The sequence below is a fragment of the Falco biarmicus genome, chromosome 6 (assembly GCF_023638135.1).
Source record: "Falco biarmicus isolate bFalBia1 chromosome 6, bFalBia1.pri, whole genome shotgun sequence".
NCBI classification, from domain to species: domain Eukaryota; kingdom Metazoa; phylum Chordata; class Aves; order Falconiformes; family Falconidae; genus Falco; species Falco biarmicus.
Window position 1 is genome coordinate 80,595,952 of NC_079293.1, and position 26,897 is coordinate 80,622,848.

The following is a 26,897-nucleotide window of genomic DNA, read 5'->3' on the forward strand; positions in this document are numbered from 1 at the left end:
GATGGAATTATAGTGTATATATAAATATGCAGTAATAAGAAAGTTTGGTGGTCATAGTTAGAAGTTTTCGTTTAGTCTGGAAGCATCAGGCAGGGATAAATGTCTGTTATTTCTGCTTTTTTACCTTGGCAGTTAGATCACTTATTCACACAATTTCCTCGAACAACAATACAAATGGATACTGAGAACAACTAACAGATGTTGCATCATTTTTGTTTAGCTTAGCATTTTCCTTGAGGAAGCAGCCTAGAGTTAAGTGATTTTGGAACAGTGCCAAAGCGAAAAGGTAACTGAATGTATTTGCACACATCTGGATTTGTGTATCCCAAAAGTTAACTTAGATGAACTTAAGAATATAATTACTAAGTGATACATTAGTTTTCAGAGCGTATGTGTGATGACTTGGAAAGCATGATGCATACCTCAGCCTTTAATGGGTACCTTCAGATAACATTCACCTTCTACATGAACTGTACTTTCTGTTCCAAACATACCAACTTACAGTATTGATGTATCTGCACCAGAAGACATAAGAATATAGCCAATCTTGTTTTTTGAAAGGAAAATACCACAATAGATGCAATGTAAGCATAGCAATTCTATTAGTCTTGTCAATGCAATAGCTTGGATTTTAAGAATGTATAATAAATGATACTGTAAAGACATATGAGATGATGCTATGTATGTAAATGTCTCTCCTCCCTATTATTTCATCCTTGGAAGAAATATAAAATTAAATTTGGTGGAGAAAGAAAGGAGGTTTGTGAATCTCTGGATTATTGAGGGCTATAGAATGAATACAGTAGATTGATTAAATCCTGGTGAGATTTCATATGGAAAACCAAAACCGACAACCCATATTTAAATGTTCAAGAGATATTTCTATCAACAGTTACAATTCAGATCCTTTATATCAACAACTCTCTTCTGATTGGCGTTTGTCTGTTGTGATAAATAGCTTGCAGTTAATACTCCTGAGATGTTGGTCCAGATTTTTTCTCCAAACATAATTAGTAGAATCTTATTATATTGTTCATGGTTTTTAAGTCAGTAGCTTTAGCTAATTATAGCTAACAAGTATACCTGATTGCATGAGATGTGACTGTTGACATACACATTTGTAAATACTTACTGATGAAATCTTATGGTTTAGCATCTAGTAATTTTTTTTAATTATTAAACCAAAACGCCTTAATGTCAGTGCTTAGAAACCTGCATGTGAGTATTATAACAGTTGCTTCTTACAGTAGCTCTTGACATGCTTATAAAAATTTTTTTTATCAGTTTTGGGAAGAACATGGCAATAGAAGATACTCTGTTTTTTCTGTTAGCATTGTGTGTATATATAGCATGAAATTTTTGGGGGGAATAAATTGCAGCTGAAGTAATCCTAAGCCAGAAAATTTAAGTAGGATGATATGTAAGTAAGTGTGAATGTAACTGTAGAAATAGTATTAAAATTTATTTTCCTACTTTGGGCTGTTTTGCACGAGAGCAAATCGTATCAGGAATGGTCTGTTTCTCATTTTTCCTTAGCAAGAAAATAATTTGGCAATAGGAAGGAGGATCTAAACTAAAATGAATTTTTAGTCATCCTTTTGCCTGTTTCTATATTTGAATAAAGAGATTGTTTTATATACTTTACAATGTCTTCTTAGACTCTATGAGATTTCATTTTTTTCCCCCTCTTGAAAATGTGTAATAGCATGGGACTAGATCGCCAGAAAATGGCTAGCAGGGAGCTAAGCGAAAGTGAATGAAATATTGAATTCATTATGTAGTTATCAGAGATGCATGTCATTAACTTTCCTTATGTCTTTGCAAATACAAATTAGATCCAAACACAGAAGTCAGAATGGGGTGACTTGTAAGTAGTTAAAAAAAAATAATTCTGATCTTAAAACTGTTTATGCCAGTAAGAGATCATGTGTCATCACCCTATAATTAGCACTAGCTTTATTTCATTAAATACCTGCAAGTGAGAGGTGCTTGGAAATAGTGTTGTGGGATGATTTCCAGCAGTACAGTGAAAAGGTTTTTTCCCCTTGTTAGTGTAGAAGTGTGGTTTGTAAATAGCATGACACAAATACTACATACTGTATTTTCGCAAAACGTAATGCCAGTACTGTTGCCTCTTTGTCTGCTCTTTGATGCTCATTTAGGGCAAGTTCTGCAGGGCACAGGAAGCAATTGTAACAAAAAAGCCCCCACCCTTCCAGCTTTGGTGCCAAGCATTCCTGTTGGGAATGAGTATGTTTGAGAGGGGACAGGGTCTGGAAGATGCCGGTGCATGCTGCAGGACATTTTCAGCCATACATCTGTGTGTTTTGGTAATGTGGATGTCTAGTTTCCATGCCTGTGCTGTATTCTGTCAGTCCATGCAGAAATATATATGTGGGCGTAAAGTTCTCAACGTGGTGTTGAGATCTTCCCCCGTGTTGAGACACGCCATATACAGCTCTTTATTTATCTTTCATTGGAAGGCAATGGTGCTTCTGTTTGTTTGGAGGGATTTTTTTTTTTCCTGTTTTTTTCCTGTTTCTGAGAACTGTTGTTTGGTAACAGTTGGAGAAGTCTGCTAATCTTAGAGGCAAAAATACCAATACTTATTTTTTTTTTCTTTTAGTCAAAGTTTTTTGATGAATTCATGCCTGATGTAGGTCTGTGTCTTGTCAGATGATACAGCTGGTTCCCTGCTTTCTGATTCTTGCTTTCAGCAGTGGTCTGGGCTGATGGCTGAGGCGTAGTGAGACTAATTCTTGTTCATGCCTGTATTGCAATGTCTGGGTCCAGCATACAATGCTGTGTATTGCCATGTCTTCCCACAATGGTCACTTTATGTTCCGTGAAGTAAAATTTGCCACCGTGTATTGGTGCAAGTGATGTACTTTTTGGCAAGCCTGTTAACTCATTTAAAAAATAATGCTGGTGGTCCCCCCAAACCAACCCCCAAACAGCCACGCAGAACTCAGACAGCTATGCTGTTTGTCTTTTTATCTCATTTCCAAATGAGACTGCTGGATGTTACTGGGTTTCAGTGAATTTCAAGGATAATTTGTTGTAGCTGAAGTACCAGCATGATACGTGACCAGGCAGCAGAAAGTCATTGCTTCTGTTGCAGAAAGCAGCTGGCCATGTAACAACTTCTCTTTCTCTGTCCTGTTACCTGAGCTGCTGTTCCTGGAGTAGGGCGGGAGGTTGGGCAATCTCTTGGGCAGTTCCTTTTCTGGGGTGTTGTGCTCAAAGGAGAAACGTTAGATGGGGAGAGCTGCGAAGGGAGGGTGCTCACCCCATGGAAAGGATGGGCTTCTGGTCTGGAGGGGATGCAAGAAAACCCCTGTGCAGTCTTGTGGACGGGAGCAGTGATGTCCAGAGAGTCAAGGTGACAAACTTCTGAACCTCAGTGCGTGCACTTTTGGTGCCTAAACCTAGGTGGCATGGGTATTTCTCTCCCTGATCCTTCTCTGGTTTTCTTTCCTGATCTGGTGGGTAAAAAGGGGGTTGATGATTTCATGCAGCCTTCAAGATCATGGAGGTCGGGTCTGGGCTTGTTTCCTTACTCTCAGCATGTCCCTTCCCAGTGGCAGTGAGTGGAGGGAAAGGCAGGAGAGAGGGCAGAGGTGAAAGAACCAGAGACTGAAAGGCATAAGGTGAATGGGAGCTGGGAGGAAGGGGGAGGTGATGATGCAGGGAAGCCTGTGTGCACACGTCTGTACCGTTGGGTGACCTTGGAGTCACTTCAATTTGGGCATCCTTTACCATGTTGGTAGAGAATGTTACATGACTTACAACAACTATTTACTGTCTAATGCATGTAGTAAATTGCTGTGACTAACATGCTACTGGGCTGTACTTGTCACTCCCAGTGCAGGCACTTGAGAGCATCTGGTGGCCCAGCAGACACCAGTAGCTATTGCTCCTTGGAACAGGTTTTGTCTCCGTATTGCTGAATTGCCATCTTCCAAACCTCTGCCTTTTTCTTCAGCCTTGTTGTGCCTTTTTTCATTGATAATTTTCACTTGAGCCTTTGAGTTGTTATTACTGATTTAAAATTTTATTATTTTGGGATCTCCCACCCCCCACCCTTCTTTTTTTCTTTTTCTTATTTTGACTCCTAGGATTGCTCTGTGGTGACTCACAGTCCAGGTACAAGAGGCTTTCTACGGCAGAGAACCTCCTCCACATATTTGTCTGTGAGGTCTCTTGCCTGCTTCTAGATGGATTTTCTTACTTTACCTTTCGGGATCACATCAATCATTCAGTTGCATTATGCTTCATAAAAGTGTTGGCATGTGTTATTGCTTTAAAACAATAATTGTGATTCAAAAATGCTGGAATTCTGTTCAGTGTTTCAGGAGATGGTAGGCTGTACCTCATTTGCTATTTGTTTTTTTCAGATGTGCAAACACACTGGCATTGATTCCAAAATCCTGCATTTCTGTCATGTTTTTAGCTTTTTCTCTTTGTGAGCAGCTGAATGATATTTATTTTCTTCAATTTCTTCTCTGGTGTTGGAATCAGTTTGTATTGTCATTAATCACAGGATGGAGGATTTTCAGCTTTGAATTCCAGTGCCATTGATAAATACCATGGTAGCAAATGCCCTAAGCTAAAATGTAAATTTTCACTTTCTTATGTATTATTAAAGGTAGTGTTAGTCTGTGAAGAATTAACTTAGAGATAATGATAAAGAATGACCAGCCTATTCTTTCTTATATTCAAGCCAGCATCCGGTATGTATGTTTTACTGTTAATGCAAAAATTGCTCCTTCGCTTGTACTACGATGAATGTAGTTTATCAATAGTAGAGATGGGACTTAGCTCTGCTTCAGGTACAAATAATGGAAACTATGAGTGTATATAATTTTGGCCATAAATATGAAGAAAAAGTGAGAGTAAAAAACTTGTGGTTGATTAACTTTGTCGTATATTTTAAATGGGAAATATTTAGTAAAGCTTAAATAATAATTGTGGTTTTTTTTTTTTACAAAATGAGTCAGACTTTAAACCATATTTTTTAGTCAATTTATTGCTGGCAAATGGTATCAAAATAATGATATGTTAGTTTGAGGCTACTAAATGGGCAACAGTCTGCCCAATGGAGTAAAATGTGACAATGAGCTGTTATAATAGGCATGAGTTTGTGGCATGTAACTATCTATAGAGAAGATATACTTGATATACAGAGTACTATTTAGCTGTAGCCATACGAGTAAAATTTTGGGAAGAGAGGAAAATAAAGTAAATATACTACTTATGTTTACAGTGAGTAAAAGCAATTATATAGCTATTTTGTGCCTGAGGATAATTTTTTTAAAAAACTTTGCTGCTCATATGGGTTGCTTTGCTGGGTTTGGCTGGTATTTTTGGGTATTCACTTCTGGCTGCTGGAGCTTACCTGATGTCACTATCTGTAGAGAGCACGTTATGAAGGATGCATGCAAGAAGTGCCCTAGAGGGCAAGATTAAGGGAGAAGTTTAAACTGGGTTTTTGTTGCTGTCTTTTGAGATAATGGTAATGTTCAACCTCTCAAAGTGAAGCGTGCATGCTCAAGTCCTTGTGACTGTGTACTGCAAGCATGTTATTCAGCTGTTCAGAGCACTGGGTACTTTGAATTAGCTGGAAAGAGAAAATCTGACTCTTTAGTGCTGTACTTGAAGTATAATCAGTTTGACTGAGTTAATGTGAATGATTTCAGATTGTATTATAACCCCAATTGTACTTCAAATGGTTATTCCACACCCCCCCCCCCCCCCCCCCCCCAATATCCAAGCACTGTGGATTCCATGTATTTATTCAAGTTGAAATGGAATAGATTTAAGATTCTGATAGAGCAACAGAATTTCTATCCTGGGCATTTATTAACAGTTTTCTGAATTTGTGGTTTTCCCCATTTAGTGTACCAATTTGTGCCCACTGTGTTTATGTGAACATGTTTGGAGTGGCTAAAATTGCACATCACTAGTAAGTGTCACTGCAAGACAGGAGGAAGGATGGGAAAAGTGGCATTTCACCCTTCAGTGCCCTTTGTAGAATCTCTGTCTCATGTCTTGGTTTACATCAGATGCTCAGCTTTGGTCTTAGACCATTAATTCCTTAGTTTTTCTGTCTCTGAACAGTTTTTCTGAGTGAGCAGTCCTATTAGCTTCTGTGATTTTTGAGTTTTCTGGAAAGAGTTAGGACTGACTTTATTTATCTCATATTCCCCAATTAGAACTTTCTCAGCAGTATGGCTATATAAAACATAACACAGAGTGGTGGATGAAGTAATAGTTACTATGTTAACTTTAGGCAAAATACTTATTTAATCATCAAAAAGAGGAATTTTAACATTTTCAGGATATTAGCAGAATAAAACATTTTGACACGTCTGCTGAATATTTCTACAGCATCCAGTGTGACTTAGTCTCTTAACAAACTCGCTCCCCCAGGAGGATGTGTTCTTTAATGCTGGCAGCTAGGGATTATATATTAATTTTTAAACTGCTTCCTAAATGCCATAAGAAGGTTGATTATTTTGGTTGCTGTGATTGAGGTCAGGAGCTTACTGATGGCACTTGTGCATGAATTTGTATGTGCTCCTCTGAATTTTCACTGCAGACTTTGAGATATTTCTGCTGTTATGGGGAACTGCATCAGGCAGTTTTGTTTTGGCTTTTGGGCATATATGTGATGCTATTTCCTTATAGCCTCAGTTTTGATATAAACTTCCCCTCTGGGAATTAAGATCCATTCAGTATGTATAAAACTTTCATATGTAATATCATACTTTTTTCATTGCTGTCTTCGAAATATAAGAGCAGGCTCCAGATTCTAATGAAGAATTTCTTGCCTTCATGTTTTATTAAGGCTCTTGTGCTATGATGCTTGGGATGAGTTCAGGTGAATGAAGGTGGACTCTTTAATTTGTAGGTCATTGTTGCCTTCAAAACATCTGAATATCTGCCATTTTCCCACTGATTTTGTCTTGCTCATCTTGTCACTGTGTTTTGCCCATTTGGAAACACGTGACAGATTAATGTAATAAAGTTTGTGCTGTTGCTTCCCAATAAATGCATTGGTAAGCCACGAGATCCTACTTGTTTGTCAAGTATATTTATAGTTATTTAGTCGTATAATTCTTTGTAAGACGGAACTGGCAAACAAGGATTTAGCTGAGAATTAGAAATGAGGGGAGTTTTGAAGTCTTAAAAAGAAACAATAATAGGTTAGCTTTAAGTGAGAAAAGGATCTTGACTAAAGCTACCATATAGTGTTAGGACTAAATTAAAAAAAACCAAACCAGCACAACCCAAACAATCAAACAAAACCAAGCAAGACAGTTGTACTTAGCAATGTTCAATCTGTAAACCTGACTTATTCAACAGAGTCTTTTCCAAAATTTTGGAACCTGCAGTATCCCTTTGGCACACCCGTCCTCATATGGCCACTTGAGTTTGCAGCAGCATCTTTCCTTCAGGAGGATGGTTGTAGTTATCTGCTGAAAGTGCTTCTGTTCGCTCTTGCACTCTGGAGGAACAGCCTTTCTCAGCAGCTGGCAGTGGTTTGCCATCTTCCAACTGGTGTGAATTCTTGGTGTCCTGTTCTTGCTTCCCTGTCCTGCAGGAAATGAGCAGCAGCCAAACCATTCCTATGTAAGACTTTGTGACCAACACTTTTGAGACACCAAGTGAAAAGGATGTAATGCCAAATTTCAGGATACTCTTATGTGGACTGGATGTTTTGGATTATGTCTTAATTTTCTAAAATAAACTTTTTAATTGATCAGTTGTGGCTAAGCAGCAGTTTATTATATTCCTGAAACAAAAGCCAAAGGACACCTTTATATCTGAATAATGCTGGTGGTATAATTTTAATTCAGGAATCTAAAGTAATTGCACATACTTCAGAAGCTGATGAGACTTATGTGTGACCTGGATGTGCTTTATGTTAGCATTTGCTTCAAGGCTAAGCGCCTTTACTTACTAGATGCCTTTACTTATTAGATCATACCACCACAGTTTTGCTACGTTAGGCTGATGCTAGAGTTTAGATCTTGTGCTAAGGATCTTTTGTGTTGTATTGGGCAAGTCTACATGGAAATTATTTTTGTCAAGTATTCTTTAAAGTGGACTTTCTGTAGGTTTTTGTGTTTGGGTGATTTTTGTTTTGGGTTTTTTGTTTTTTTTTTGATAACCTGCCAAGTAGTTGAATCATTGAAAAGACACGGGTAGAGCCATATAAATGTAACACTATAATAGTTACTGCACTGCTATTTAAAAATAATTCAATAGCTGAGCATCTCACTGTCATTGCAATTTATTTTTTCTGTGAATTAAGGAAATATTCCTCTCCAGCTTCTTATAAGAACAGTTTTCAGAAAGGTTAAGTGGGCAAATGTTACTGGGCTACACTGTAATGTAAACTGGTTGGGAACTGAACTTTTGACTCTGGATCCATGTCCAAAGGAGCCAAACATTTTTAAAAAGTCCAGAGCAGTGTGAGCTGGTGATACTGAGGTTATTCTGCCCCTCTCTGAGGTTTCATGGCTCAGGGAGAGCCAGGAGTGGAGCTGTGACTCTTAAATACATTCTCTCAGAAAAACATCTCCTGGTGGTGTTTGCATGGGGTGCAGGTCATGTAAGAAATGAATGCAGTGGGTTACTTACAAGCACCAGAAGGTTGTTTATGACGAAAAACAGGGTAGTGCTTCTTTGTTTAAGGAGGAAACACTTCAGGGTCTAGCAGATTGATAGCATCTATTTCAAAAGTGTGGTGAGTTGACGTGCTCCTCTGAAAGAAGAAAATGGCCTGACAGATCACACTGCAGTGAACAGTATGACATTTTCTGAAGTGTGGACCCTTAAGGAACAGATTTTCTCCAAAAATTTAAACTGTTATCAATAATTAAAAAAAAAAAAAAAGGAGTATTTCTGGGTGTAAAAGGTTGAATCTGCTACAATTACAATTCTTTTTGTAGTATATTAATGAAATGGATGCTTGGCAGTTTTTTTCTTTTTTTTTTTTTAAATTCCAAAATAGTCTTTCAGTTCCTCTTGGGAAGTATAGTTGCTTAATTTCCCTTGTTTGCTGTGTAACCTACTGATGTTGCAAGTGTCCGCTTCATTGTCTCTTTCCTTTCTCATCCCCCTGCTCCCACAAAACATGCAGGAAGTAATTTTGGTACTGCGAAGGATCTTGCAGAAGAAATAAGATCATTAACATCTGAGAAGGAGGGGCTGGAAGGACTTCTCAATGAACTGTTGATTCTGAGTGCCAGAAATGTCCGAAAACTAGAGAGAATTAAAGATGATTACACCAGACTGAAAGAAGAACTTGAACAAGGAGAGACTGCCTTTGGTAAGTAGTTCATAGCCTGTTACAGCTTTTGCTTGGTCATGAGCTCCTAGGAGCCTACTGGGTTTGATGAATCACGCTGCGTGTCACAAAACATGCTGATTATTCTGAGGAAAGTTTGACCAGGACCTAGATAAGCAATATGCTGAATGTGCTTTCAGCTCTTTCCACTGGAGGTGGGGGAGGCTGAGGGGAGAAGGGGTATCGCAGCAATACGCAGCTTCTTGAAAGCCCGGTTCTCCAAAACTTTATTTTCTAAGCCCGCTTTTGTAATAGTGATGATGATGCTGCTTATGTATTCACATACAGGGAAACATACAGTGGTTTTGTGTGGGAGCAGTAGATGTGGCTGCCTGTGACAACAGCAACATATTTAGTATATATAACTAAATATTTAGTATATATGTAACATATTTGGTGATGGATCTTGAAGGTATGAGGTGCAAGGCATGCCTGGTTCTGACGCAAGAGTTATCTTAATGAATTTATGTTTGCTGGGGGGCTTAAACAGCTTGCCAAATGCAGCTCTTGTGCTTGGATTGTAGTGTCATGGTGGAATTGGGGAAGTTCTCTGCAATTACTGGGAATGCTACTGACAAGTTAATAAATTGCAAAGTTGTTCCTAGACTTGGCTTATTCTTTCCTGTATCCCCTGTCCTGAAGTTAAGCAGTTAAAGTGGCCTTGCTGCTTGATTAAATGAAAAGGCTGAGTAACATTTAGTTGACTACAAGTATACAGTTACTATAGTTACCTCTAAACAGCTGAGTATAAATCTGAGAGCTACTTTAAATCTAGGGGTTTGAAATGCCTTTTCTTCTCAGGATCTTATGAGCAATAGGTTGGGATAAGAACTTGCTTTTTTGGAATCTATATTAAAATTCTAAAAATGATTCCTCCAATTAGTGCATTGTGACCCAAACCCACAAATGCACATCAGGCAATGCTTCCTTGTTGCCTGGATTTGCAAGTGAGTTGAATGAGGGTTCTGACCTTCTAATCTGCCCATTTTGTTGCTCCTTTGTTTCTAGGACAATTAAATTGCCTATAATACACATGTACTTCTCGTTCTGTGTTTTTCTTAAGCAGGGTTTTAAACAAAACCTGTGCAAGGCTGTTGCTGAAGCAACAGAATTGGTAGCAGTTCATAGACTCCTTTTTCCCCTTTCACACTTATGTAGCTGTGATGGGGTGTTTTCTTGTTCTGACCTCTACTGTCACACAAGTTATGACAATAAATTGCAAAAAACTGGGTGTTTACTATGTAGATTGTTCTTTTATTGTGATTCTGTAGGCATAAAGAGAAATTTGTCCTTGTGTAAAATAAAACTCTATCAAGCAGATACTAGTCACAGATACTAAAATGAAATCTGAGATCTTTCCTTTTCCTCATCCTTGCCCCCTTTTGTATGTGATCTACATCTTTTTCTCCTTTAACAAATGGCAACTCACTCTGGTTTGACAACACTTGCATGAGTTTTGATACCAAAATATTTAACTGAATATAAGCCTTCTGATAACACTCTGGAAAACAGTTATACAGCTTGTGTCTTGGAGATGGCATCCACTTTTACAAACCAGTTTTTATTTTGTACAGCACTTTTCTGTTTGTAGAACAAAGCATAAACATTGGAATACAATTTTGTTACCATTTTTTTTTTTTTGCTGTTGTCTAAAAGAACTGGAGATCTGTTGGCTTTGTTGGGTTGGGGTAGCTGAGCTGACTTGCTGCGTGGCTTCAGGCTTTGTGTTCATTTACACCAGTAAAATCTATGTTGCTGCTGAGAAAGGATGGTTTTGCCTTTTCCTTGTGTTCCTGCCCCATCCCATACGCCAGCTTGGTGCTGACCAGAAACGTGATGTGAGCTGGGCATTAGCACGCCCATGAGACCCACCAGTCTGTGGTAGGAACGCCAGCGTCAGCATGAGGGATGCCCCAGGGGTGTGTGGCTTGTTATACAGGGGGTGGGTGTGTGTCTGTGTGTGTGTGGGTGTTGACCCATTAGTTTTTGTGGTGGTGTGATTTTGGTAGAGTGTTGTCTGGCAGGAAAATGCCTCCTAAAATACTTCTGTTCCTTGAGCTAGTAGTGCAAACATAGGCTCAGCTTCTCTGTGTGCCGTGGGTAAAATTAGTGTGAGTGATACCATTGCCTGGTGCAGCCCGTTCTGGGTCAGTTTGACTTCTCCCTCTTATAGCTACAAGCCAGGGAGAGAAATCATTTCTCCATCTTACTCTACTAGCCGAGGATGTTACTGTCCTCTGGCCTTTGTTACTAGCTGTCTGCCCAGAGTTCATTAGGGCACCCTTCTGGCCATGCTAACTTAGAGCAAAAACGATGAGGGCTAGGCTGGCTGATCTGTGTCCTGGCATGTAGGAGCCTATGATTCCTCTTTGCAGCATGGGTATACTATGCTTTGGCTCAACTTACAGAGATGTATGTCTGTCCATAAACTAAACATAGGTTGCTGAAAGTAATGCAGAGAAAGCGGTCCCTTATGCTCGTTAAAGTCAGTGGGTTTGAATGCCTTTCCCTGTAGAAAGGAGATGCTTAGTTTTTCTTTGGGAAAGGTAGTGGATCAATGTTGTCTCCTCCGATTCTTGCTTTTTTGTTGTTTCCAAGGCATGATCTACTTTCTCTGCATCAGGAGCCCTTCCCTCTTTCTTTCTTTTTTTTTTTCTTTTTTTTTTTTTTTAATATAGCACCTTAAAACCTTCTGCACAGGTATTCGTACACATGGCTGTTTCTAAATCATCTGCCACTTTAACTGTTATAATTCATGCCTGTGAACTTCTTTAAAACTTATTTTGAATTTATTTTTTTTTAACTGGAGATAATCCTGCTTTGTCTGGAAACATTAAACAAAAAAAAATTGAAATGCTAAAATGTGTGTATGTTTGTCTTTGTCATGTGTATAAATTGGTCACCTATTTTTTACTTCATTAATAATTGTTGATTTCTCACAGTAATGCAGATATAAGGAAGCAGACGTCAAGGGAAGAGACTTAATCACACAATAATCAGAGCTGGAATTTTAAATAGGACACATCATTAGCATGTTAATGAATTTTCTCACTCTGTGCCAGCTGCCCAAGTATAAAAGATATTGCAGATGTAGTGCAAAAATCAGGCTTGGCTTACTGTGCTGAGAGCTGTCAGTGCTCCCTATAAAGGAGATTTGACAAAAATCCTTTCATATTTTTAGAGATGCTCAAAAATGTGTTTTCCCATTGGATAATAGAAGCATCGACAAGTAGACTATATATTAGCATTTTAGGATGAATAGTACTGATTTGCCCTTTAGACAGTAACTTTCTTCTGGGGGCTTCACTTCATCAGAACACTTCTATAAATGTGATCAATTGTTATTGCCGTTTTACAGATAGGAAAGCCAGAGACTCGGGGGTCATGTAATTTTACCTGAAATGGTGGTGAAACAGTTTCCTGATTGATGCTCTAGTAACAATCATGATTGAATTAATCACTTGCAGTAAACAGATTTGAAATCAAATGATACTCTCTGTGACCTTTACATTCTTCTAGACTGCAGGTATTTCTATAGCCCAAGATGTTCTGGGAAAATCACTGAAGGTCTTTGTGCTTTACTGTTGAGCAGACCTGCCTTATAAAGTCAGAAGTTTCTGCTGTGGTGAGAAAGAGAACTGCTTTGCAGCCCAAAACAACCAAACCCATCTTCCAGACAAGTGAAGCTTAATTACTTGCCTGTCTGCCAGACTGCTGGATTGTGCTTATAAATCCTGGCCTTGGGTTGATTGGCATTTGTAACCCAGGGCTGGAAATGAAAACTACCCTCTTGTCTCAGTTTCCTCATTACCAGTACTGACGGGCAAGTTTTCCTGCCTCATTTGCTGAATTCCTTTTCTGGATGCACTCAGCCATTTTCTGCCCCTATTACACTTTTGGGAAAGCGTCTCCTGGTAAATAATGTATGTATGCACAAAACTAGGGGGGGACTGTATTTCATGATCTAAATTGCTAGGTTGTGCTTGCCAAGTCATCTTAAGTAGAATCTCTATACTGACTTAATTTCTAGAGGAAATATAAAATAAAAGCTATCATGCACATTAAAATAGCTTTTTTTACCCTTTTTAAAAAAAAATGTTTGGAGGCTGTCATTTCAGTTTCTACTGCTCAACTTGCATTGACATTATTGAGTTTTGTTGTCTTACACATGGCTTGTCTAAGACCTACAACTCTTACCAGCCTGCTTGTAGAGTGAAGCTTTCTGGAACTGAACAGATATATTTATTAAATAACAAATTAGATGTAGCAGGAGGGTTTCTTAGGAAGCTGGAATTTTCTTTCACGCTCAGTTTTTCTTTCTCTAGTTCAATGTGCATACTGTGAACGCTTGCACAGGATATCATAGCATTTTGTTCTTTAACAAAAGAGAAACCTATCCAAGTCCATTGTTTTTGTTTTTTTTTTTTTAAATGTGTGATTTGGCTTAGCTATTTAAGAACAAAATGTGTTCAGAATGTATGTCGAAGAACCTGGTCTTTTTACAGTCACGACTCAAAAAGCTGCATATTTGGCTGTTATGGAGGATGCAATTAATTAGTGTAAGCTTACCATCATGTGGACAGCAGAAACCACTAGTGGTGCTGCTTAAAGTAATACTGGCTTTGCATACTGAAATATTTATGAAAAGCAGGTTCTGTACCTCATATGCAATTGTATAGGATGTGATTTACCAAACTGTTAATGACCACTTACTGCAAAGCATGTTTAGTCTCTTTCAAAGACACATTTTTATTGACAGCTTCAACACTGAAAGCCTTATAATAGAAGCATATGCAATGTGCTTCCCGCTGGGAAACCTTTTTTTTTTTTTGTAGTTTAAATATTTGTTTTTAATAATAGTTGTTATACAAAAGCTTCTCTATGTCTCTTTGTAACTGATTTTTATAATGCTTTTTGAAAGTGCCTAAAGATTATTGAAAACTTTATACCGATTTTAATTATTTCAGAAACTACCAACTCAGTGTCTGCCCATGACTTGAGAAAAGCGGTTCCATGTTTTGCTTTACTGATTCTTTTTTTTGGGTGGTGATTTTAATTTTGTTCCTCGGTGATGGTTTTTCTATCCCATATAGGCTTTCCATATTGTTTCCACGGTTCATCCTGTGTCTGAGTGATTATCTGATTCTAAACTGAAAAGCTGAACCTTTTGATTGCTTCTGTTTAAATAAATCATTAAAGGAGAACCACATAGTGTGTAACAGATGGGTTTCCATGAGGAAGAAGCTGTTCTGAGTCTCATTGTGTGTCCACTTCTAATTTGTGCAAGGTCATTACGTTCTGCATGTCATACCTATATGAAATGCTTGTTGTCATTCAAGTGAGTGGTGAAATGGAACAGATTATTGCTTATGTCTACGGCCATCTCTGTTTAAACAGTGATCTTGTCAAATTTAGCCAACATTCACTCTGTTTAGCTTTCACAAAAAGTATAAACCCCTCAGTGGTGATGCAGGAATGGGACTGACACTGCAGCTGGTAGCATCTTTTATTCTGAGCTGACATTTAGCTCATGCTCCAAAGTGGTGCTCAGCAGCCTTCTGTTGGGCAGCATGTAAAAGCCAGGTCCACATAAGGAAAAAAAAAGAAAAAAAAAAGAAACAAGCAACAAACAAAGAAGCCCAACCTTGCAGATCTCCTTTTGTGTTGTCATGGCCAAATACAGCATGAGTAATTGCACTCTGCTCATCAGTATTCTCTCTGCCGTTTCATTTGAAAAACTGGTATTTCTGCGTTTGCTTGGACTTGTACTGTTACGCATATTGCATGCTTGTCTGCATTGTAAGCATGATGCTCATTTTCTTGGGTTTTTAAGGCACTTGGGATCTTTTAGGTTAAGCATACCCATATACATCTTTTGATCTTACAGTTCTGTAAACTGTAGTCACTGCATTTTGAATTGCTACCAAGATTTGAGGATAAATTCAGACTAATGGTTTTCATTCTGTCATGTTTCCACAAAATCTATATAAAATAAGTGAAAACATTTTAAGTAACATCATCTCTGCTAAATAATATTTAATTGTAAGTAGTTGAGGGTTTTGTATTATGGAATTGACTTTTTTGATAAATACTATCTGTACAATTTAACAACATATAACGAGTAAGTTCTGCTAAGCATTTCCTATAACTGAAATGTGTAATATATTTTTACATTAGGCATCAGTTTTTGTCAGGATTGAAAAGATTGGAAACCAGTCTGTTTTAGCATAATTAAGTTTGCCATATGTCTTAAATCACTTGTAATTGTGATTATAAAGGTCATCTTGTCTGGTGTTGTTCATTTAAATATGTAAAATACTTTTATTTTCACTTGGAGGACAGAGGTTTAGTTTATACAAATGCAGTGAAAGTATTAAATTTAATCTGCCCATTCTGTATAATTAGGTGCAAATATCTGTAATGCAGGAGATTCAAAGTATGTGTTCAGGCAACTTGAACTGACGCAGCAGCTTGGTTCAAAGCCCACAGATATCTATGGGGGTCTTGATCAGGCCACTTCTCTGTTGATGCTCAAAGATGAGCATCTCTCTCTTTCTTCTGAGATCTGATGGTATTAACTTTATTGAAATGTTTTACATACCGGTGTAATACTCTTTCTTTGTAGACAGCAGTATGACCTAACAATGTGCAGAATGACTCCTGAAATGACCACGTACTGGTTTTGCAGTTGTAGAGGTGGTTATGTACTAGGTGCAAGAAACGGAGCTCGGTCTCTTCAGGAAAAATGATGATCCCATCCTTAACTAGGATAAGCAGTAGAGGCATCAAGGTTTTCAAAGTTGTAGTGCCACAGAAATACAGAGTGGCTCTGTTGGGATGATGGAAGTGCAATTTGATGGTGAAAAGTGTTACTGAACAGCCTTCTGCTGCAATGAGATGGGCAACCTCAACCCCATAATGCAGCAGATGTACTTTAATGTGCTGGTGGACGTGCAAGCAAGCAAGCAGAAAGTTCTGATAGTGTGCCAGGCAACTTCTTCCCTTACATCTGAAATGCTATTGCCAGCTATATACTGTGCATTAAACTTTTGGGGCACGTGTAATACCAAATTATTCCCGGTTTTCCATCTCTGCCTCTAGGTTTCTGCATTGCTCTGCGTTTTTAGTTCAGCTGCTCCAGCTGATTGAGTGGCAACAGGATAAATATGAAGCAACAAAGATGAGTGAATCTGGAATAAATTTGGAAGTGTATACTACCAATTTTAATCATTCCTCATTAGATTCTCATTCTGCAGCTGCATCTTCTGTGATACTGGTCTCGGATTGAACTTTCACTTTTTTTTTTTTTTTAATGACTAAAGCTAGTTTCAGAAGGAATGAGATGTTAAGATGCCAGAAGGCTAGGATTAAAAAATAGTGTTGGTAGGCTCGTTGGACAGATGGGACAGGTTCCTGTATGCAATTAAAACTACTTTAGCATGACAGTAGCCCTGGTGATGACCAACAAATCTTCTTTAAGATTTGCCACTTCTGGAGTTGGAGCAGATAGTACTGTCATGCTATCGAACTTTCTATGTTACTGCATTGTGAAGTGTGCTTTTTCCTGGTGGTTTCTACATGTTGTATGAAGAGAATTCAAGTTTTGGCAGAAAGATAAAGTTGTGTTCGACTGGAGCTGCTCAGAGGCAGGCAGAAAGGTGGAGCCTGTCTGAGGATGGTGGGGTGCTCAGAAGTCGAACATAGAACTGCTGGCATAGGTAGTTAGACTTGACAGATAGGATCAAATTACTTTTCAAAGAAAGGTAAATACTGCTTTCCTCGTCTCACAGATGAGGTAGAGGAGACACTCAACTGGTTTTGTGGTTCTGTTCGCTTTGCCATTTCATATAGATGCTGCCTGTATGCATTTGGTCAGGACCTGTTGGATGGCATTACAGCATGTGCTTGACAACTTGATCCTGAAACAATAACAGGATGGAAGTATGAGAACAGTGTTCGGCCTCTTAAAAACTTGAAATTTTATTGAAAAAGTCGGTAAACTGTGGGCCTAGCATTCACAAGTTTCTTTATTTTAAGTTCTATTCATTTTGGTTTTTATTCGCAGAGTCATACACCAGGGTTTTGCTTTGTCTTCTTGAATTTTTTTTTTTTTTTGTGTCATTGTTCAAGTTACGTTAACATGGCATGATACTTTCAGGTCCCAAAAATGTGCAAAGGGCTCTTTAGGTTGACTTGCCTCTTTTACTTTCTTTTGAGGATAAGTGTAGAGAGGGACAGGATATTTAAGGAATAGCTTCTGTTTGTTTTCTAGTAGCCCTTCAGTGAAACCAATCTCAGGCAGTTATCCTTCCAAAGAGTCAGGCTTTCTACAGATTGAATATGAATATAATACAGCATTTTACATTCAGTTGATGTTTTGGTTTTTATGTAATTTTTTTAGCTGTAAGCAATCAAATGTTGTTTTGCGTCATTTGGGATCACTGATGTAAAATCGATGTCCTAGAATAGGATTATACTGCAGCAGAACTGGAGGGTGAAGATAATGTTTAACTTTTTAGTTACAGGTGTTTTTTTCAGGTGTATGTATTTTGATTCAAAATCTTAGCACATGAATACTTTTCCATGCAAATGTTTTCATTAAAGTGTTTTGGCAGTGTCCTCAAGTTACAGCATACGAGTCATACTGAGTGCATGCAGTTCGTAAAGAATTGTACCTCCTTACGTTGATGGTAAATTAACCTCAGTGACTGAATGAAAAGTCAGGTAATTTTCTTAGGCGTTACCTTTCATCTTTCCTTTGATACTGACTGGCAATATTCAGGTACAGCATCTGGGAGTACAAACAGCTAAGCAAAAGAGACCCCTGGGACACTATTCCATTTGGAATACAAGGTGCCTGTCATGAAATGCAGGGTTTTTTCCAGTTTTTGTTCCTGTTGATTGTCAGGTACAGAGTCATTCTTTCTTGTGTTTATTGGTTCAAGGTTTTCTGTGAGGTATTCGCAAATGCAGCAGTAAAGATACAAGCTAAATGAAGGTTTCTGTAATTAAGATACTGGAAAATAGGGACATTATCACCCTCAAGTGACTTTTCACTTAATAATTATATACTTAAAATGGTTGAAATGACTGCTGTGTAGCTTGTTACTTGAGTCACCACAGGGTTCCAAGCGTGCTGCAGGCTTTATACCCACAGATACACGGATGTGTAACCAAATCTGGAGTAATGGAAAATATTTATCGAAAGATGGGGAAGGTATAATATCTGATGATAAAAACAGAATAAACCCACTGAACTTGTAGTCCCCTCTAAAGCAGCTGTTTTTTTCTCCAAAATTATTTTAATGCTGCATGCATTATCCTAAAGAAGGCTTTGCAATAGAAAACCTCTTCCAATTCACATCTTTTACCAAGATACAAAACTGGAAATACAGTGAATTTAAATGAAGGAAAGAGATTATTTGTTCTGGCTATGATTCCCCAGAGCAGACGTATTTACAGTTCTTGGGGTTTTTTCTCTAAGCTTTTTGTCTTTTTCTGTACTTCCATTAAGCCTGAACTGATTACTCTGAGGCAATAGAAATCTTATTATTTAGAGCAGAGTTAAGTACCTTGTCTCCCCTGTTCAGGAATGGAAAGTTTTCATCCAAGAATTTTCTTCTTCCCTCTGCCCTTGGAGAGATAACCTGGAGTAAAAGACAGAAAACCAAAGAATTACTAATGCCTGAAGTCAGGAGCTGGAATTCTGTATCCTTCAGTTTGATTTCTCTTCTCACTGGAGCAGGAACAGAGAGAGTTTGCTCATGTTTCAGTTAATTTGTGCCACGGTTTCCTTGTATGAGTGGAGGTAATGGCTGCTTCTGTTACAATTTTGTGAGGTCTGTGGTCCACAGACTCGATACTTAAGCGCAGGAGATGGTAGCAGCAGACAATAGTGTAAGACCAGGGTTCTTACTGCCTATAATTGCACAGAATCTGTGGCCCATGTGCAGCAGGTGCTAGTGATTAGTATCTCTGATTACCTGCCAGATTTCAACTGATAGGCTGAGGTCATGTAAGAAATACATCAAACTAGGTATGTGAAAGACTACTCTTTTGTTGTAGTTGTGTTCGAACCCTGTTTTTTTTTCTTTATTAAAAAAATATCGTAGTAGTCAGAATATAATTAAAACTTTGAATGTTGCTAACTGAAAAAAAGATTCAATCATCATATTTGCAGAAGATATGTTTAGTTGGATGTGCATGTTGAAGGCTTGGTTAAAGATAAACAGGCAGTGTTTGCCAAACTGCATAAGATTAAACAGTTCATTACCTGTTGGAATTATCAGCTGGAAGGCACGCTGCATAATTTGGACCGCAACCTTTATACACTTTTGGCTGGATTACACCTCTTATCTAGTGAGGTGCACTGAAATATAATTAACAATGCGAGCTGGAAATGACAGGTTGAAACTGTGTGGATTTTTGTGCAGATAAACAGTCCTATATCTCGATTAGACGTCATAGTAACATTTTCTCTACTAATTCTTTTCCCCAGTTCTTGTATTCTGAAACATTGTACAGAGAAAAATTTCCTGTGCTCTGTGCCAGAGAAAAGCAAACAGGCACCAGCCGTATCTCCTGTGGGCTTGACTCTAAGAACCTTTGGAAAATGTTAAACCCTGCAAAAAACCAGCAGGAATTGCAAATCTCTTGTATTCTTGATTTTGAATGTTTTGTTTGAGAATTTTGAAAATACATGGAGGCAAAAATTTTGATCCTTTGATATCAGTAAGAGTTTTGTCTTCAGTTTCAGCAGAGTTCAGGGTTTCACCTGTGGCATTCTGCTATACTGAAGCAGCATCGTCTGTTTCTGATCTGAGGCGCTTGGATGCCGGTCCTCTTTCTTTGATGGAAGTGTGGTCCACATAAGAAAGAGCAGAATTTGGTTAGGAGTTCTTTTAACTAGGAAATCCTTCAGCTTTGTTATAAAGTGATACATTGTGCAGTTGGTAGGCCTCTCCTGTTAAAGAAGAAACAAGTATTTCATTTTGTAGCTTTTAGGCTAAAAGCTAATTATGTTGATTTTAGTTCAATGAATTTATAGCCCTTTGACTTTTGCAATGAGTTTTTTATTTTAGAGCAGCGTTTCTCTGTAGTTAGAACAATATATATATATTTTTTTTTTTTACGAGACAGAGCATTTGCAGTGTGATGTTTTCAAAAGAATTACTTGCAGCACTTATTCTTTATACTGCAGTAAAAGAATGACCTGAATGAAATGTATTGCTGTTGTATTTTCAGGTTTCCAGTATATGATCTTGTGGGTATATAAATGTTCTTGTTAATTCTCAGCTAGTGATCAAAATAAAAATGTGTATGCCCCAGCAGAAAATGTTAAGACTCTGGTACGAAGTTCATTCCTTCTATTCAGTACCTGTGAAAAAAAGGGGTGTAAGTACTGGTGTGACATACCATCATTCATTAGCTCATGAAATCGTCAGCCACTTTCTTAGATGGGAAGGTGTTATTCCAGTGGGAGAGGTGGCCTCTAAATGAGCCTTAGACACTGGCTGAAATATCTGAAATGGTAGTGTCCTTTTCAGGGCCTTAGATGGCATTACAAAGGCATCAATGTGAATGTTCGTTAACTTAGCCCTTTTTTCTCCATGTACTTTCTGTTTACGTGCTAAGTAATGACAGTCTTGGGAAAACTTAAATAACAACTTTAAAGAGGGACACAGCTATTCCTACAACCTGCTGGTGCTGAACAGGGCTTTCAACAGTTTCTGCCAGTACTTGGCATAGTCTTCTGGTAGCCAAAAAAGCCTGGATGGTGTGTCAGTGTCGTAGCCTAAAGATACTTCATGAGCAAGTTGGCCAGTACTCAAAAAGATTTTGCCTACAACCTGTCTGCAGTATGGATTATAGACCAGAGGAAACTGAAAAATAAAGCCCGTGTATCTGGGTAGTTTTTGCCGATGAGTCTGGTTAAAACCAGTTGCAGGTATGAGCCCTATTGTGCCGTTGCAGGCAGCCTGGGACGGTGTTGTACTTCTGTTCTGGTAGGTAAGAGCATTCTCCATTGCCTGGAGTTCATCCTGAGTGGAATGTGAACATATTTGCACAGATCACAGAATTGGTTTGGACAGCAGTTAGAAGAAAAAAAGAAATTTTAGATCATCATGTGAGCTAGTGGAATGGAATCAGTTCTTGCAAAAATTGGAGAGAATTTGTAGAGTAGTTGTGGGAGATTAAAGGGAGAGAATTTGTAGAGTAGTGGGAGATTAAAGGGTTGGGAGACGGACCTAGTTGTTGGAAGGCTCAAGGTGCTTAGTGCTTCATGAACAGAAGTGTGAGATCATGTGGTGGCAGTCTGCAGCTGCCTGCTTGGAGACCAGAACTCTAGTGGAAAGATCTCTCTGGTGGCGCACAAAAGCAGAAGGGATCATTTCTAATGGCTAGCAATTGAAGCTTGACAACTCTAGATTAAAAGATGAGTTCTTCACCTTTTAACTGGCAGGACAGTTAGCTTTTGCCAGAGTTCAGCAAAGATTGTTGCAAATTCCAAGCAACTGTTTGGGTTTTTTTACACCTAGTTCCAGCTGGAATGAATTCAGAGAAATTGTACTGCCTGTATTTTGCAGATGACCAGGATGAGGGAATGAAATAACCTCTGTTAGATTTGCATTCTGGAACTATTGTTTTATCAATATAATGATAACTAGAGAAGCAATTCCTATATTGGCATTTTTTTAGATTAATGAAGCCCAATGCAGAATGTTATTAACATTTTCTATTGGTGTTACAATTCACTAGGTTCTGCAGTAACTCCCGGTTCTCTTCCTTCCCCTTTTTTCTTTCATTTTTAATTTACTGTCTCCCAATACTTTTTTCAATCTTTACGTGTTTTATTTCCTTGTGCAGTTTATGCTATATGAAATTGTTTTCTTACAATTCAATAATTCATTGAAGTTTTATTCAGCTGCGCTCCTAATCACGTGGAGCACAATTTCACACCTTTTCCAGGGCAGTGCACAATTCACCAAGACCACTTTCTTTACCTGATTTATTTATTCTTAAAAGAAGCTGCCATGCCCAAGTCTTCTCTGACTCGTTTAATTCCTCAAAGGCACAGTATGTAGGTGTTGCTTCATTCTTATGCTGCTTGCATTTTGCCTCTCGTGGTGACCCCTGCTGAGGTTACTTATGTAGCATATGAGTGGATTGGTTAGGGAAATGGAGACCGCAGGAAAACACGGGAACACTCCAAAAGCATAGAGCATTTTACAAGCTGACTGCCTGACCTTGAAAACCAATATTCACTGGTCTAAATGGGAAGATGTATTCACAGTTTTGCAGGATAAAGTACCAGGGTACCAGGATCTTTTCCTGTGTTAGAATACTTTGTCACAGTACTGAAATGCTGAACTGCAGCTGAGAACCATCAGGGTATATGTTTATTAAGTTAATTTTGCTTCTGTAGCATCCCCCTGTGTAGGATGCCAGGCATTTTATGCCTTTCAAAGAAATATAAAGAAGCAAGAAAACCTCCATCTTTTAAAATTCTCTTGGGTTTTGGGAGTTGCTTTAAAAGTTCTGAACCCCCAGTCTTTGGCATTCCTATGTTTATTTTATACTCTCTTTCTATCATTAAGCTTTCTGTGAACCATGTGCTTTTAATACTTACCCATCTCTGATAAATGCCATACATCTCTGCAGCAGAAAAAGTTTTAACCTCTAAAATCTGAGCATTAAGTTGTCTACAACTTTTCCTTTTTTCTTAGTTGTTCTTCCTGCTTAGGTTTACTTTGATTGTAAGCCTTAACTCCAGTTACGTGTATTTTCCCTTTATTTATATTTTACTTTTATCTTTCCTTATCCATGTTCAAACCTTTTGCATTTTCTATAGTCCTTTTATTTGCATCCGTGTGTGTGCAAAATAATTTCATTTAATTTATTATGCTATTCTCTCATTTGTTAGTTTTTCTGATGCAAATGGTTCCTGACATAAACTGCACAGACTTTGCTGTTTTACTATTCTGTAAATTATTTGTTACCTTTATTTTTCCCCAGTTTAACTGAGCTATCCACATTTGATGCTTAACATTACTACTTTTTAAAAAACGTGGCAGGCTGGTTCCTTGTTTCAATCCACATGTAACAAACCTGAGTTACAGAAAGATTCTTCATTCTACTTGGATGATTTATGGACTTGGATAGTTAGATGGTTGCTCTAAAAATTGCCAGTACTTGCTGACAAGTATTTTTACAGCCTACAAGTTTAGTAGAAGAGAATAAGCCAAATGGGAAGCTATTTCTGCTTCTTTCTTCTGTGTGCAGAGATCTTCTCCTCACTACTCCAAGATATTTCTTCAGGCTGTATTTTACTATTTGTGCAGTGTAAACCAGCAGGGACTAACCGACTGTATTTCACTCCCTCCTCCCAGCAGCAACGTATCTGGAATTCTCAAAGCAGAAAGAAACCCATCTCGTAGTGCTCTGTACTGCCAGATCCTTTTCCTGTCCCAGGTCAGGTGGATGCCGCGATGAAGTGCCTTCATGCAAAATTCTGCTTTCCCCTGCTCTAAGGTGGTCTGCCCTTGTTAATGATAACCGGGCTAGAGACAGCACTCGGTGCAGCTCTCAGGTACAGTTTCCTTATCGCAAACCTGCTATTTTTGTTTCCCTGCCCATTATCCCTGTTTGATGTGGTGCTTAAAAGGGTTTGTGGCTGGCTGGTCCTGGCTTAGTTGTGCCATTGCACATCAAACGTGTGTTCCCTTCGGCAGTGTTTTCCAGGTTTCCCATCTGTTCTTTCAGTTCCCCGTTTGAAAAAGGACCATCTTGAGCTGTGATGAAGTACTAAGCTCTCAAGGTAGAGTGTGATGATCCCACAGAGGAGTATTTTCTCTTACGTTAAGCATCAGGGTGCTCAAGATGACTTGGCATTGGAACAATTCTTTCTTTCTTTCTGTCCTTATTTCCTCGATGGAGTTTTGCTGCCGAACAAGTAGAACTGGTGATAAACTTTATACCCAAGATATTTCTGGAAATTACATTAGCCATAAAGTTTAAAAAGGCAAAAAAAGATACATTCCTTGAAACAACCTACCTGAAATGATTATATAATGAAGAATTCTGCTTCAGTACATAGAGTATTCTTCAGGGAACAGTCTGAGTCTGACTATTGCGAGCTTTTAATGTTATGAAGTGAGTAAAAAGCATGGTAATAGAAGAATTGCTGTCCAAGAATAACTCTGTAATAAGAGGTTAGGTAGGAGATGTTATCTGACTGTTTAGCAGTCGAAGGTCACTAGCACAGGCAGAACTCATTTAGCTTTTGTTCCCCATCCTTACTGTAGGTGATTACTTTCTTCACACAACGTTTTTGTTGTTTTGGCACACTGTGTGACTGACAGCAGCCTCTTTAACTCTTCCCAGCTTTGGCAACCACCAGCCTCTGTGAAATGACAGTCTCTCTGTAGGTTTTGATAAGGCGTTCTTTAAAAGAGAGCTTAATCTGCCATCATTTATTTTATTAAATTGAAATATGTTCTTGCTGCCCCCTTTGCTGCGAGGTATTGCTTCAACAATCACAGGCCCATCTGATTTACTGTAAACAGTTATAACTGCAGAGTAGGTATGTGGGCCGTAAGTCGGTTGGAAAACGGGAGCAATTTGCTAGCGGAGAGAAAGTAACATTAAGTTAAGCTATTGTAGCATTCACTGGAGTCTTGTATCATCAGCTACGCCAGCTTAGCTAAATATTACAAGAAGCTTTATGCCAGTTGTTGTTTTGCCACTTACTTGGTGCCTGCCTTATCGGAGAGCACCAAGGTGGGACGTGGCTGCCTAGCAGGGTGTGGGACTGCCTGGGCTCCCTGAGACGGTGGGAAATCAGCTGCGGTGATGGAAGAGGGAAGGGGCCGTTCTTCCACTGTCCTGAGGGGGCAGCTGTGATCTGGATACTGCAAATAATTTATTTTTCATTTTGTCTAATGAACTGGAAAATTGAGGGAGGAGAAAAAAAAGCTTCGGTGGGAGAAATCGTGCAGGTGCAGGGAGGAGGCATCAAAACTGGGGATTCATTTGAAGAGAAGGTATTGTAGATTGGAAGAAGCTCGTGATTTAGTAATGCATGAAATATTTCTTTCAGCCAAAAGCAAAGCTTTAGTCTCCTCCCCTTGCAAACCTCCAGAATCAGGTGAATTCTATTTTTTTTTTTCCCCCCCTTAAGAGGTGGGAGATCAGTGGCCCAGTGGTTAGGGCGCTGTCTTGGTGTGCAGTATCTGGATTTAGTTTTTCCTGTGTCTGGGATTTGAATCCACCTGACCTGCAGGACAGGGGCAAAGCTGGAGAGGGGTGGTGGGTCCCAAGTAGTTGAATGTGCTCTGGAGGAGGGATTGTGCTATCACCTCTGTGTCCCGACTGCCATGCTAGAGCTTTCTCCTTTCAGGGGTTGTAAAACTCATCCTGTTTTATCATTCATTGCTTTTGCTAGTGCCAACTGTCTCTGGAACCATGGGAAGTTGTAATTATGCGATTATATGATTTATTGCTTGCACTCGGCAGCCGCTCTGCATTGTCGTTTCTGTTACTTCTGAATTGGATCCATTTATAAGTTTGATATTCTTACTAACATCGTGTAAATATAATTACAGGTAGTGTTACGTTATTGGCCAATCGCATTTGGGAAAAAATTAATTTCAATTTTAAAGTTTTTTTCAAGAACGCTTTAATTCCGAGGAAAGCCTCATGTTTGCAGAGTTTTGTTCGGGGTGTGGGTTAAAGAGTCATGATTTTCCTACCGCACTTGCTGCAGGGTTTTGCCCAGTGAGGGGAAGCACCATGTTCATTAAGGCAGCAAATGTCAAATTTTACATTTTTTTTTTAAAAAAAGGAGAAAGCTTTTTAACATTCTCTGTTTTCCACATAATACCATTTATCCTCGCCTCCAAACGTGCCTTTTGACCTTGGTGAAAGGCTGTAATTAATCCGCAATTAAAGCAACGCGAGCCTTGCGGCGGCGGCGAGCCGCCTATGCCGCCAGGGGGCGCCATTGCCGCGCCCGGCCGGGCTGAGCCGCAGCGGGCAGCCGGGGCGGCCGCTGAACACCTGGTTTCGAATGGTTGTTGCGGGTTTTGAATTGCGTTTGGTTCTGCCCGAGCGCACACCCGGCTGCAACGTTCCAGGTGGCTGTCGTCTTAACGATAGATGAGAATTAAGAATGGTAATAGGGGATATTTTATTTAAATCCACTTCTTTATCTTTCATTACTTATTCACATTCTATTATACCCCGGTGCTAGGTTCAGAACACTTGAGGACTTAACAAGGGGAAAAATAACCATTTAAATTTGGATCTTCTGTCAGCACCTGCCCTGATGGTAAGTTTTTAAAGCAGTAGTGCAGCACGGAAGAGCTGGAGCTGTTTCGCGTGGGGGAGAAGGCCTCCTCACTAACTTAAAAAATTTGTTCAAGTTGCACTTCCAGACAAAGAGTTAATCCTGAAAGAGGAAAAGACCAACTTTACATAACTGGGTGAGAAAGTATCACAAACAGGTACTCGCAGACCTCCTGTGTCCTGCTGAAGCCCT

General features: G+C 38.9%; 1 protein-coding gene across 4 annotated transcripts in view; it reads left to right on the forward strand.

The window, feature by feature from the left end:
* DISC1 (DISC1 scaffold protein) overlaps positions 1–26,897 on the forward strand; it is a 207,745-nt gene that overhangs the window by 90,762 nt on the left and 90,086 nt on the right. For all 4 annotated transcript variants that reach the window (XM_056343825.1, XM_056343823.1, XM_056343826.1 and 1 more), the window contains one exon: positions 9,152–9,340. In XM_056343825.1, coding sequence (XP_056199800.1) covers positions 9,152–9,340 — 189 coding nt within the window. The remainder of the gene's footprint in view (positions 1–9,151; positions 9,341–26,897) is intronic.